General features: G+C 39.6%; 1 protein-coding gene across 1 annotated transcript in view; it reads right to left on the bottom strand.

Annotated features, from left to right (window-relative positions):
- AKT3 (AKT serine/threonine kinase 3) overlaps positions 1–15,320 on the bottom strand; it is a 236,777-nt gene extending 221,457 nt beyond the window's left edge. The window contains exons 1-2 of the mRNA XM_040967991.1: positions 15,120–15,320; positions 5,454–5,623 (exon numbers count right to left, since the gene is read on the bottom strand). Coding sequence (XP_040823925.1) covers positions 5,454–5,499 — 46 coding nt within the window. The 5' untranslated portion in view covers positions 5,500–5,623; positions 15,120–15,320. The remainder of the gene's footprint in view (positions 1–5,453; positions 5,624–15,119) is intronic.
- Positions 15,321–15,525: the final 205 nt, after the last annotated feature.

Below are 15,525 nucleotides of genomic sequence, written 5' to 3'. Positions count from 1 at the left end.
ATAGAAAAGCTCAAAAAAAAAAAAACAAATTCAAGGGAACTTTCTCAACATGATGAAAGTCAGCAATGGAAAAAACAACAGCCAGTTTGAAGCTTAACAGCCAAATCAATGCTTATTCAGTAAAGTGAGAAATAAGGTAAATACATTGGCTCTCAGCATCTTTACTCAACACTGCATTGCAGGTCCTACCTGAAGAAACACGATCAGAAGAAACCAGAGCATAAACACCAGGGAAGCAGAACTGTGCCTCTTACAGATAACTTCACCATCTACGCAAGAGGTCCTAAAAGCAGCTAACATTTGTCAGTGAATGTAACAAGGCTACAGATTAGAGAGGCAATACACAAATTAACTGCTGATTGGGAAGATGTGTACATGCAACAGCAACTTACACTTCAATCAATAAATCTACAATGTATACAAATGCTTATCATTTGATGGTTCTCCAGGTTAAGTTTCAACACTAATATACTGAAACTATAAAGAAAACAAATTCCACATTATTGTAAATCTCAAAGTCTCAATGCCATCCAAAAATTAACTTAATTTTCCCATGTTTATTTTCCATTTACAATTTCAACAGTCAGAGTGAGCTTTCTAATCTCCTATGTGGTTTACACTGTCACTGCCACAGCTCTTCACTCTTTCTGGAAAAAGCCTGCTGCTGGTAGTAAACAGGAAATCATACTGTCATTTTCTCTCTCCTTAATCGCTGTTAAGTTATTTCTATAGTCATTTTGTGAATAAAACATGAACAAAAATAGCATCAGTACATACTAAGAAAAGGAAAGGGGAAAAAAACCCTTGAAATTAGGTAAACAGCCAAAACAACATGCATTTTGTTTTCCATAACTTGTTCAATTTTGCTATATCGCAATACACACATTCCAACATAACTCAGTTCACAAGTTTTATGTTACTAAAATGTACTTTGATTGGGAAAACTACTCTATGTTGTAAAAGAACTTGGACAAAGTATTTCATTTGGAATTATGTTGTTCTTAACATTCTAGTTCATCTAAGTCACTTTACATAACAGAGACAGGCAGCATTTAAAGGACACAGTTGATGCATACTCCTGAACTGGAAAGTTTAAACGCAACACACACAAAAGGAAAAAAGTTATCTGAAAGCACAAACTAGTTACACAAATAGAACACAACACAAAGTTCAATATAATTACAACAAAAAGTATACAAAATTAACAACTATGCAGTACTTTTCATCGATCAAATGCTATTCATAATAAAACTGACTTGGTTACTCCAAAATAGTAACATTATGAATTGACTGGTGACACTTCCACACTTACACTAATTAGATTATTATGAAACATTACTAGAGCCAGCCATGGAGCACAGAGACTTTAGCCATGGCCTGAAATGCTAGCAATCCATGTGGAGTCCCAGCTGTTTCACTCCCAATCCAGCTCCCTGATAACTGCCTAGGAAAGCAGAGGAAGACAGTCCAACTCCTGGGGCCCCTGTACCCATGGGAGACCCAAATGGAGTTCCAAGCTCCTAGCTTCATCCTGACCCTGCCTCAACCATTACAGCCATTTGAGGAGTGAGCCAACACAGGGAACATCTTTCCCCTCTTTTCTCTAACTCTGCCTTTCAAATTAAAAAAAATAATAATAAATCTACTACTAAACAAATTTCATAATCTAAGTCGCTGATTAATATTACTACAATTTATTTAATGCTATAGTTTACATTTTTTAATAGCCAACTAAAAGTATCATTAAAATAATACTGAAAATCTCTTAAGGCGAAATTAAGAAAAGTATAGGGGAAAACTCAAAATTTGGTTTCCCTACCATTTCAGCTAAGCTTTCAAGATACCAGTAAAACATTTGACCATCACAAATCCTTTAATAAATTATTTCACCCTATCAGATACTAAGAAAAGATATTACCAGTAAACCCAATCATTTCATAATTATACAGGTAAACAGAGATCACAAGACACTTCAAGAAAACTAACACCAAAAAAAAAAAAGAACATGATAAACTCACTGATAGGAGAAAACAAAATACACATAGGGGCTAAAGACTAAAGATTAGCTTATACCTACAGGAGCAGGTCACTATGAACCAGAAAGAGCTCCCCAAAATATACAGTAATAATAAAATAAAATACTAGATAATTCACTAAGGGCTGGCACTGTGGCACAGTAGCCTAATCTTCCAACTGTAGCCCCCACATCCCATACAAACATCAGTTCATGTCCCAGCTACTCCACTTCCAATACAGCTCCTTGCTAATAGCCTGGTAAAGCAGCAGAAGTTGGTGTAAGTCCGTGGGACCCTGCACCCAACATGGGAGACTAAAAGGAACCTTATGGCTGTTGGCTTTGGATCTGCTAGGCTCCCACCATGTGGCCATTTAGAGAATGAACCAGAAGACGGGAAGATATTTCTCTCTCTACAGTGAACCAGCAGATAGTCTCTCTCCTCTGTGTATAACTCTGCACTTCAAATCAAAATAAACCTTAAAAAAAATCAGTAAAAGCCTGACAAAAAGAAATCAATAAAGACATCTCCCAAAAAGTAAGAAGAAAACAAAGACATGGAAAATTAAAGAAAAACTGTGAAACAGTGGACTGGTATAAAAGTACTGGAATCCCATATGGGTGCCGGTTCTAATCCCAGCAACCCACTTCCCATCCAGCTCCCTGCTTATGGCCTGGGAAAGCAGAGGAGGGCAGCCCAAAGCCTTGGGACCCTGCACCCGTGTGGGAGACAGTCGAAGCTCCTGGCTCCTGGCTTCGGATTGGCTCAGCTCCAGCCACCACAGCTGCTTAGAGTGAATCATCAAATGGAAGATATTTCTCTGTCTCTCCTCCTCTCTGTATATCTGACTTTCCAATAAAAATAAATAAATGTAAAAAAAAAAAGCTCTAGAAGATAAATAATTCTAAGGATAAAAAGGCATCAATACAAACAGAGCAAACACAGGTTCCTTACAAAGAAATGATTACCAAACCTCTTAGTAATAAAACTGGACACTAAACAGCAATATAATATAACCTGGAAAATTCTGAAAGAAAATAATTTTAAAGCTGAATTCTGTGCCCCATTGATAAAGAAAACAAAAAATGCAAACATGGTGGCACAAGTATCCACACACTTTGCCCCTGAAACAGATTCAGCTGATTCAGGAGGTGCTCTGGAGACTGTATATAAAAAACAAAGGAGGAACAATGCAAGAGTTAAGACTGCATAAAAGTTGTTTAAGAACTAAGTAACATGATATCTTAGCTAGGTATCATATCCAGAAAGAACTGCAAAAGCAAAACGAGTAAAAAGCTGAATAACCAAGGAATATAATAAAGACAGGCACTCTTCTACCAACACAGGGGAAAACATGGCAATGAGAAGCCAAACTGAAGTGTGGCATAATCTTGAGTTCCAACAGGACACAGGAAAGCCATCTGTCCCCTAATTTGGTTTAGGAGTATCATTTGTATGTTTATAAAATTATTTTCTACTTTCAGAGTCAATAAATACAACTGTTATAAACCTTGACAATATAAATGTTACAGCTGACATAACTGGAGCAGAGCAGCACAAGGAGTTGAGGCAATGACAGGGAGAGGCGACAATGAGCCCCAACTGACAAAAGCTACTGCATTAGAAGCACTGTCTAAATCCTTCCTGACCTCCCTGCGCCAACTACCTCAGGTCTACACAGAGGGCAGGGGAGCAGCCAAGACACAGGAAAGTTAAATTCTGCATTTTTCATAGCGGGGAGACAACACATTACTTAAGATGATTAGTCACAAAATTTATCATATTATGTAGAAAACTGAGATAATCACCAGGAGGGGAACTGAAAATAGAAACTGTCTGAAACTATTACCTCTTAGAAAAGAAACTAGTTGGTACGGGAAAACATTTTTACTTTTCACTTTGTAATTCATTTCATTGAGTACTAGTCACATTCTTAAATTAATGTGGCTGTTACTTTAAAAATAAACAACACACATACACACTAAAATCCAGCTTCCCTACCCAAATTCCCTGAGAAATTCCTATTCATTTTTTTTCTTTTTCTATCTTCCATGCACTGAACACTATCCTTGGACTATAGCACTGCAAACAGATACAATTAATTAAACAAACCAAGGGAATTACTCTAAAGCTTTCCCAAACATCCCAAACTGCAATGTTTCCCAAACATCCCAAACTGCAAAATATTACTTAGCAATAAAAAGGAACCAATGGTATATGCAACATTAATGAATCTTAAAATTAATATTCTGTGTGAAAGAAATCAGACATAAAAGACTACAGGTTGCCTGATATAATTAAATGAGAATCTGTAAAAGTAAAACAAGAGCAATAGCAAGCAGCATAGCAGTTGGAGCTGAAGGACGAGAACTGGACTACAAAGGGACATGAAAGAACTCTCTGGGGCAATGGAAAGTTCCTTGACATGATCATAATCATTGCTTACACCACTTTGTGCAGCAGGAAAGATTCATCAGATTGTACCTTAAACTTGTTTAACATTACTGCATGTAAATTTTAATTCAAAAGGGCTGATTTTTTTTATGTAAACACTCAACAGATAATCACATTTAAAACTAATAGCTGTACAGCATATATTATTTACAGATCTTCAAAGAATGTTAAAGTCATTTTTGTAAGATCAATTCCACCCAGGAAATCCATATACAGCAACTAAAAAAGTCCTAAGAATGGGAACAGTCCTTAGTAGTACTCAACTTGGTCATGTGGGTAAACAGCAGTTGCCTAGCAACAAATCTAAACTCTAGATTTCTAATAAACACATTGACCACAAAGCAGGTGATCTCACACATGATAAACTAGGCATTACACTTAAGAGTTCTTCCTTTATTAAGAACAACAACAAAAAAAATGCCCGTACTTATCTAAAGTAGGAGTGAACAATAAACAATAAGTAAGAGTAAATAATAAAAAAAAAGCATGAAAATAAACAAACATACACAAAAATCCTTGTCTTCATCTGGCTTTTTTATTTCAGAACTCTACTTACCTAAGTTATGAGGCTGCTTATTGCATGAACTGTAGGATAAATCCTTCCCCCTTTACTACTTTAAGCCCTTTCCCAGTCATGATCCAAATCAGCTTAACGGAATGTTACCCATACATTCACATTATCTTAAATGCATACAGAACAGAACTTCTCTGGATTATTCTAAGAGTATCTCTCTAGATTGTAGAATCTGTGAAAAAGTCAACTTTCTGTAACTTGTATGTAACTCAAACCTAACTTTCTAACTATTAAGATACCAAGATCAAGAGCTACAAAGCATTCCTAAACAAGCACATTCCTAACACATGTATCAATATCATTTCTCTCTTGGTAGACACAGCATGTCATGGTTTACTTTAACAACATCAGCAAAAAGATCAACTTGCACTATTACCAACCATTCTGTGTTCGCTTTGTAGAGCACTTACCCCTCTTCTGAACCCAACCTTCTTTCACAATGGTAACATCGCTCATGATGGCTCCCCTCTGAGCCCCCAACTTGGAGAAATGGTACTTTGTGGTATCAGCTTTAGGGTTTGGATTCTCTGCTGCTGCTGCTGCTGCTGCTGCCCTTCCCACTCTCTAGTGATGACTCAGCCTGGAAGGAAGTATTGAAGAAAGAATTTCTTTTTTTCCATTCTTGCAACTCACATAGCAATAACAAACAACTAATTCTTTGTAAATGTCTTCAACTGGCTTGACCTCACATAAAAGTCTAGCTCTTCAAACTGGGGAACTTATTTATTAAATAGTTCTATAATGACTGCACTTCCCTGATCTTGTGACAAATTTCAAATGACAGTGAAACTTATTTTCTAAGAGGATGCAACAAAATATGTCTTAAGAAAACCACTGTCACACCTACACAAGTAACAGAAAAATCATTTGTAATGTGTTTTTGAGGTGAAGAGGGGAGAAAATGAAAGTTAAATGATCTAAATCCCTGCAATTTCAGAAAGTTATGGCAAAGCAATTTTAACTATTTCTAATTGCTACGCCTACAAAATAAATACCAAGAAACCAACATTTGTGTATTCTTACTCCGCCTATGTCAAGAAATATTTCACATTATAATAAGTATGTGATATAAAATCAGTTATTTTGTAAAGCAAAGAAAGTGAAACCAAGAAAATAGAAAGTAAGGAAAGCTGCTGAGTAGTCAAAATGTGCCAAGAACTATCACCGGTCTTTACTTTTCTCAGGAAATCTTCACAAGAAACCTAATTGGGCACCAGAAATCCGTTTAACAGACAGGGAAACTGAGGGAGGCTGACAGAGACCAAGCAGTTTGTCTGATTTTAATACAGCTAATAAATGTTGGACCCAAAATTTGAGTCCAGGTGTCTAACTCCTGAGCAGGCATTCAATTTTAAAACTACACTGCCACAAGACAAACAGAAGCCAGACTAAAAAGCCTACATGTTTGTGAAACGTAAGCCACGAACCAGGGATGACGTTTTAAGAAAGAAAAAGAAAATAAAGAAATACAATAGTTTTTCCTATTTACAGAATCCATAATTAAAAAAAAAAAATTGCAATCAGACCATATTACCTTCATTCTGATAGCCTATGATTCCTTCCTAAAATGCCTTAGAGTATAACAGGCAAAGTTCTCAAAAACATGCCCACAGATGAACGCTGAGTTATACAAGGCTGTTTCTTACTGTCTTACTTTGAACCTAAGAACAAAAACGTTAAGACAGAATTGAACAGAACCATTTCCACAGAAAAGGACCAACATGTGGTCTAGGAATACCATGTTGTGTGGTCCAGCAACACTGCCTTGGTTTTGGATAACCAGAGATGTGGACAGATGAAATACACAACCATCCTACTCTCTCAATTCAGGTTTTCATAAATTACACAGAGCAGTGACATTCAAGGTTAGACTCCCTTAGTACTTAACCAGATTATAGGATTTCTTCTAATCACTCAGCAGTCAGGAATCAAGACTAAACATCCTCCAAACTGTCTAAATGGCCTGATGCAGGCTGTGTGGCTGAGGGAAGAGCCCCTCATCCACCCTGGATGTGCCATGAAGTCAAGGACAGCACCTAGAGGTATGGCCGGGATTACTCAGAATCATCACCACAGGAGTTGTTGCCACAGAGAATCACAAAGGTACTAGACTCTAAGTTCTCCTCCCCTCAACCTTTGTTTGTCTGAATACTCAATTACAGAAATACTGGGAAAGGAGTAAGACGAAAAGGAAGACAAGCAAGCAAGGAGAGACTCTACAAACCATATCCTCTGAAAACACTGCTGCTAGCATATTAACGATTTCAAAATAAACATGTAGAACTTTATTTACACCTCAGCAAAGTTTAAACTTAATACTACCCTAGGAAATGGTTATATAACACAAGAGCTGTGTCACCATTAAAAATGAGCAAAAGAAAAAAAAATCCTTGGTGAGGAACGTTGATACAACATGCTAAGGAACTCAAGATGGTCAACTGGCTCAGAACACAGAGCTGGACAGAGCGAAAGAGTTTACTTTTGACACTACATATAGAATTCTGAGTCCAACACTGCTAGAACTGATACAAAACGGCTTTTCAGAGCTGTACTGCAGCCAAGCTCTTAAGCAGTACAGGCAACAACGGCCAATACTGATTAAGGCCATTCCTGGTTTCTCATGCTAAAACTAACAGAGCCTAGGTAAAAAGAAAATAATAATTCATCTTAAAGCATATATGAGGCACATGCTTCCCTATTAAAATTATCAGTATGACAATATCCCTATATAAAGAGATCCAAGTGTCATGACTCAGCAAGTTCAGATATTGACTGGGATGGCTGCATCCCATAGCAGACAGAATACCCATCCCATCTCCCCTTCCATTCCAGCTTCCAGATAATCTTCCTGCAAGGCAGGTGCTAGTTTGGGGACTTGGGTTCTTGTCATCCAGGTACCTTACCAAAATGAACTTCCTGACTGCTGGCTTTGGCCTGGCCCAGCCCCCAGCTACTATAGGCACTTGGGAAGTGAACCAGTAGATGGAGATTCTCTCCTTTCTGTATCCATCTGCCTTTCCAGCAAATTACAGATATTCAGAAAAATGCATTTTCAAGATTTACTCTAGTTTTACGTGGACTTTTTAAAACATCAGAATCCTAAAGCAGATTGATGTTCATTTTACAGTTGACAAAAAAGGAGGCTAAGAGGAAGTGAGTTGCCCAAGATCACAGCACTGTACAGCAAAACAGCGATCAAACCATAAGGCAAACTGCTCTTTACACTTGTACTGCCTCTCACAGGACAGAAATGCCTAGGAAAACCCAAAATCGATAATTTTTGTTTACTAATTAAACTGCTTCTAAAAACAAAATTCTCAGATTAAAAAAAAGTTTTATCAGTGCCTAAAGATTAAACAGTTAAAACATCATTAGGACAAAACTGGTTATTTTCATTAGGATCAAGTATTCTAGAGATGGCTTTATCCATTTGTATCTCAAATTGTCACCAAATTCTACTCACATTCGTAATTCTCAGCTTTACACATTATTGCTGGATCTCTACTGGCTAAAATGATATGTTCTTTGAACATAACCTGAATTAGGACCACTAGACTAGAAGTAGTCTTCCGCATGTGAAAATGCTCTTGTATTACTAAGTCACAAACCATATTCTCTGAATGACTTTGTGCAATGGCTCTGCTCTCCACTCGGACTTTCCTGTCACTGAAGACACTAAGGTGCAAGTCGAGGGGCTCTATCATCCTGTTTCCTGTGGCACAGCAACCTGTACCTCCATCTATGATGTTAACGTCTCCAGAACCGAGTTGTACCCCATGAGCCATAACAGATGCACATTGGTTCATTTTTCTTTAAAATTCACTGTATTAAACATTTCATTGCTAGATAATCAAACTTTTCCCATTCTTTTAAGAAGCTTCACACAAAATTCTCAGCAGACTCAATTTAGAATTTTTAAAGCAGTTAAGCTAAAGGTTATCTTCATTCAGAACTGACTCAGAATTTGATGATAAAATTGCATTTGAATGTCATTTTACAATTTACAAAACATTTCATACCTTTTACTTGGTTCTATCACAGTATAATTTAATAAAGCAAACTGACAGTGCCTGGAAAAATAAAAGGATGTTCAACAAATAAGACACAAATAAGTGGATGGAGGAATGAGCACACAGTTTTAGAAATATACTACAGAGCAGAATAAGCAAACAAGTACTGTAATTCAACAAGGAGAATACTATTATGCCTCCTTAAAGCGAAAACTGAATTGAAACATTATAGAAACACCTATGAAGAAAAAACAACAAATATTCTTCCCTGTTCATTAACGAATGTCACTTCTTCACTGCCATTAAAGCAAGAACTAAAACACATTAAAAAATTGTTTTTGAAACTTATTCTTGACATTTATTGGCAATATTTGTTCAGATCATTAAATTTCAACTCCACACAAAAATAAGTATCAACACTACCCAACTTTATGGAGGAAAAAAAGGAAAGAATATATTTTCTAATCATACTTCCAGGAATTTTTAAGACATTTGTGTACTTAACAGCAGCTGACTGTTCAACTTTAATCAAAAAGTTCTTCAAATATCTTTTAAGACAGTCACTCAAAAAGTGTATTACCTATATTACTCAGTCAATAACTATGTACTGACTGTCTACTCCATGGCAAGGACCATGCTCAGTTACAGGAAGGCAAGCAAAACAAAATTTTTCTGAGAATCTTTTCCAACCCTTATAACAAATTCTTACCAAACACATCACCCCATTTGACTCCAAAAACAAACATGAGCAGTAGCCACCACCATAATTTTGAACCTAAGAAAATGGTCATCAGCCAATAATCATGACTCTTTTTCTCTACGGGAAAAAGTTAATGTCAAGTAAAAGTGTGACTACTTGCAATTCAAGTTTCTTATCAGATAATTAAAATATGTCATTTTGAGATGTAGTTAACATTTGCAAACAGTTCTGAACATTTCAATATCAAATTATTTTTCAAAGTTCAGTAAATTGTTTTCAACAAATTAAAAGTTAAAAATAACTGAGGCATCGCAAATAAAATAAAACAGAGTAGACTGACAAAGTCAAAAGGTCCCTAGCAATTATTTTCTACAAATACGAACAAAACTTATAAGTAAACAAATTTAAACATGTTGATTTCTAAGTTACAAGTCAGTATACAATTTAATAATAAACGTTCTCTAAAACACAAACTTCGGCTGTAATTAATATGTAGAATACATTTTTTCTGCTGCATAACTTTTTATATATCTTACACATGCTACCCAAACTGAACTAACAAGGAACAACTATGTTCAAGTGCAACAAAATGTTACAACTTTGAAAAATGATTGTCAAGGATAACCATAACATAATTTGATGGTATTTTCTTATTTCAAGAAATAGCTAAAACTAATATATGGCATAAAAAAGGCTCAGGGCTGAATGAAACTTTTAAAAGCACTTGGGGGAACGGGAGCATACTAAAGCAGAGAGAAAATTTGAAGCAACTTGCTCTGCCCTTCAAATAAGCCCAAAGCTGTCCCTTTTACGAGCTGTCATCATATACTGCGCATATACATGCTATATGGGAGGGAGACACATAACCTATGCATTTTAGATTTGCTTCCTCCACAGAGCACAGTAACAGACTTTGTGGGACTTTGCTAGAGCCCTTTCTAATGATATCTTCACTGAGATTTCAAGTATGGGGAAGATATCCAATTAAGCATAGAAACTGTCTGGAGAATATCAGATCTTCCTAATAATCAATCCTATAAACTTTAAAATACATCTACGAAAAAACACAAAGCAGTTCCCCTTTGACCTATTCCTATGTAGGGCATTGGAATGCCATTTTCCACTATTATATCCATTATTAAAAATAAAAACCAACCTTGCTATGCGATGTTTATATTCTAATTTGAAACAACCAGGAAAGAAAGTTTATTACACCCCCGTTTCATTTAATCTACCGAAAAAGCTACAGATAAACGATCCCTTCCACTTCTCCTGTGTAGCATGGTTTGTCTCTTCTGAAGGCATCTATGATAGCTAAGTAGGTTGAGGTCTGCTGCTAAAGAAATTTCAGTTGCACTTTGCTGTATTTTCCCTACATTCACATAAAAACCTACAATATGTATGCCTTGGAGACTACAAAATAGAGAGAAAAAAAAGAACCACACACTTATTGAAATACAATTGATATGTTGTCCATTAAGTATCAAGACAAACTTTACTTCAGATTAAAGAAAGAGCTAATTAGGAAATATGGAATCCTGTAACAAAGTTCATCACAACAGTGACTCAGAAAGACAACTGGGCAGATTAAGAGACATGGGTCCCTGCTCCCAATTCTGCTCTACCCACAGTGATGCTGTATTAGGGCACTCTAAGTCTGTTTCCTTAGTCAGAATCTTAGAAGCGCAGCACTAGAAAAGTTGAAAAATGACGTGTGTCTATTTCATACACAGATGGCATCACAAGGGACAGCACTGTGATTATACATACTTCCTGTCCCCAAAAGTTTAGTATATTGTTTGGAAGATCTTTCAACCAGAATCCCGGCTAAACTATTACTGGCAAAATACTATCATCCCTCTCTACCTCCCACCCCATTCCTCAGGCTCGAAATAAAATCAGTTCTAAAAGAGAATTTTCATTTTAAAATCTCCTAGCGTTTTCTTCTAGTGACTCTTCTCTCTTTCCCTCAAAACACTAGCAAAATATACTCATTTTTTAGGGACATGAAATAGCTGCTGTCAGCAATCAGATCAACAGAGTACTGAAACAAAACAAAAATGCATCTACAGGTCAAGAAGAAAGTACTAACTGGTTCACAAGCCAGGATTTGAAGATGAACTAGCAGAAGAAATGACTGTACATCAAATCTGATGAAAGACTTGCTGCTACAGAATACATAAACATTAAGGCATTTAATCTGGCATTGGAAACAATTAAAATGAAAATGTTAATGGATCAGTCAATACTTTCTTAAACTTGATTGATTCTATGGAAACAATCAGACGACATTACCCAAATTTAACATTGGAACTTTGACCTCTGGTAGGTACCTTAGAGGAATCACAGCAAGTATTTTAGCATTGGGAAAGTTAAAACACGCTTTCAGACTGTGACAGTAAGTGATTCATTCATGAGAAAATCACCTTGAGAAGTGTGACAGCAGTTGTTGTGAATGTTAGCTGATTAATACATGCAAAGCACATATAACAGTGGCTTGCCCATGGCAAGAGCTCACCAAGCACTGGCTGACCTTAACTCCAAACTTTTTCTAGCCCTACCAGAAAACATTTCTTACTATTAGAAGATCCAGAACTATCTTTCCAGAAAAGTGTATTATGCATGAAACTACTATTTTCAGTACTGATATACATGCTGAAAGCTGGAGTTATCAAAGGAGCAATTTAAAACTATCATACGTACACCTCTGATTTACAAAATGAAGTCAAACCACAGGAATTATTTTGCCTAAAAACAAAATGCTTTCCCTGTTTTTGGATTTTGTTGTTCAAATCTAAACTAGTTCTTAATGCCACAAACTTAATCACAATATAAAGACCCCATCAAATCATGATAAAAATCCAAGACACTGATAACAGTAACCACCTTGTCCTACTCAAGGCTAAATTAGTGAAAGGTAGAACGAAAAATAAAGGGCAGCACCTTTTCACAACATGTACGCAAAGTTTAAGTATGTGCTAAACTTCCACAAATCAATTTGTAAAACAGAGTCCTTCCTCTTTATAGTTGGAAATGTCCATTTGTTCAATCAAAAGCTAGAGCTAAAAATTCCCAAGTACTCACTACTTTGCTCTAGACTCTAGGTTAAGTACATTTGTGTCATGATAAATTCAACCATCACATGTTTCGTTTGAGTTCCAGTGATTTGGAAAACAAATTCTCCAATGACAGTAATCCTCCATGAAATGTAAATATTGGAAATTATTAGTCAAGCCAGCTCCCAACACACAATTCACAGTAAAGTCAGTGAAATCTTGCTTACAACATTTTACAGCTATAAAATGACATGCGCAACAGCCCTGACATACACGAGTTAAACTAAGGAGTTGGAAAACAATTCACTAATCATTACTGAAACAGCTAACTGTAGGAGACAAGAAAACAGCCATCACAACTTGTGAATTACTTTTAGACTATACACTAGCTTTAAAATAAAGAAAACACGACTGCAGCTACACAGTGCAAACACAAAATTGGCGACTGAAATCATACATCCATCTAAATACCAACGCTTTCTCGTTTGTTCCACAGACACACTCTCCTTGCTTAAAGTTACAAATCAAGTCAATCAAAGGTATGGAAGCCAATCCCATCAACAAAAACAAAAGGCAGACCTTCAGCCAGTCTCCTTTGCAACCTTTTAATTGGCAAGGTGATAGACTGTGAAAATCTACAGTCCTGATGCACATCTTGCATGAAACTGTGGCATACATTTAGGAAAATTAACAATTCACGAATGAGTAGATATTCAATATTCTCCTGCCTTCGACCACTTCTTGGAACATATAGATTGATTTGCACAGATTCTGCAAATAATTCTCTCAAGTTCTGAACGCTAATCTCCATTTCCCAACCATCTTTATCTCTCACTTTGGGTTTTCCCATTATTTCTTTCATGAATATATATCTAAGAGTGTTTCTATCAAAATCAAATCGCACTGCTTGTCTAGTCACAAGTATGTCTACAAGACTATTAGAATATTGACCAAATATTAAACACGTGTCTCAGTTAATGCCTTTAGACAACTGGCATCGCATCCACTCTAAAGCCATGACTTGATACCCTTTAACTTCAAGATGAGCTAAGAAAGTGTGACCATTGTATTGCTATTAGAAATGAACCAATGCACACAGGTTTCAGTCTTGGATTCAGAAACTATGGATTACAACCCACAGGGTTTTCAACCAAATACCACTGTGGGAATATCAGGTGTTTTGTTTTTAAACCAACATTATTTTGATGGAAGAGGTCTGTGCATCCTATGACTTCTGGATAAGCACCCTCTTTGCTTTCAGATCAACAGCAAATACCAACAGTGGAAAAAACCTGGCCTAAAGTGATGCAGTATCTCTAACCTAACCGTGGATTCCCGGGAAATCCCAAACAAGGGTGACCCCGCCTCGGCGTCAGGGTGAACGCAGCCGTCAGCCAGGCAGGCTTCAACTTTGGGCTGGGTAGGGCCCCCGCCAGCATCATGGCTGATGCCGACCGATGCGCAGGAGGAGGAGATGGACGAGGAAGAGGCTGGTTTGTTTACTTGCAGCCTGAGCCGCTGCCGCCCGCCGCCGCTGCCGCCGGCAGAGACAGCATCAGTGGATCAGCCAAACCCAGCATCTTCCGCACATTTCTATTCTTAGCACACAACTCCCAAGCGGATCAAAACCCCACTACTATTAAAAACACAGACGAGCACGTTACCCACCTCCCACACACACACACCCCACCGGTGCCGTCTTTTCCCGTGCGCCGCCGGCGGCGTGGGGTGGGGGAGGGAGACCCCGGGGACGCCGGTGCATCCTCCCCTTCACCCCACCCCACGCGCAGACGGGGCGCGCGCGGCAGACGGCTCCCTCCCCCCACTCCCCAACCCAAACACCGACCCCGGCCGCTCCACGCGTTACATAACCTCGCCGCCACCCCGGGTCCGAGCGGCGCCCCCTCCCCACGCCGCGCGGCCCCGCAGGGGAGGGGCGAGGCAAGGAGCGCGAGTTGCGCAGAGAACAGGAGGCTCCGGGCCGGGGCAGCCCAGACACACACGGTACCGCTAGGCCGGGAACACCCTCCCTCCAGGGCCCCCCGGAACGCGAGGGGCTGCCCGTGTCAGCGAGGCCGGGCATCCCCCGGCCTTCCCCCTCCCCGCCCGCCAGCCCCACACCCAGAGCCGCCCGGACCCAGCCCCCGCCCACGCCCCCGGCGCGGTGACAAGCCAGACGCCCCCGCCTCACCCCACCTCGCGCCACCCCCCGCCCAAGGGAGGCAAGAGGGAGGAGGACCCGGGCCCGGGGCCCGGAGGGAGTGCAGGCAAGGCGGGGAGGGGGCGAGAGTGGGGGGCGGTGGCTGTTACCTGCAAAGGCGGCGGCGGCGGCGGCCCCGCAGCTGCTCGGGCGGCGGCGGAGGATGGAGTTGGGGGGCGGGGGGAGGAGAGGGGGCGACTCGGGGGTCCCCCCTCCCTCCTCCTCCCCTCCTGTCCTCCCCCCACCCCACAGAGCCTCTGGGCCCCTGGAGCCCGGCGCGGCCCGCGGGAGGGCAGACGAAGGGCTGCAGGGGAGGGAGGGAGGGAGCCGGCCGGGCCGGGCCGCGGAGCTGGAGCGGGAGGCGGCGGCGGCGGCGGCGGGAGGGGGAGGGCGGAGGGAGGGCGGCGGTGGCGGGGTAAGGAGGCGGAGACTCTACATGGGAATCGGATAGCGGCTACAAATTCAATTCATCACCAGAAAACACCGCTCGGGCGGGGGCCGGATCTCGCCGGCGGG

Source organism: Ochotona curzoniae, unplaced genomic scaffold (genome assembly GCF_017591425.1).
Source record: "Ochotona curzoniae isolate NIBS_2020 unplaced genomic scaffold, NIBS_Ocur_1.0 scaffold_4683, whole genome shotgun sequence".
NCBI classification, from domain to species: domain Eukaryota; kingdom Metazoa; phylum Chordata; class Mammalia; order Lagomorpha; family Ochotonidae; genus Ochotona; species Ochotona curzoniae.
This window is presented reverse-complemented; position numbering and strand designations above follow the sequence as displayed.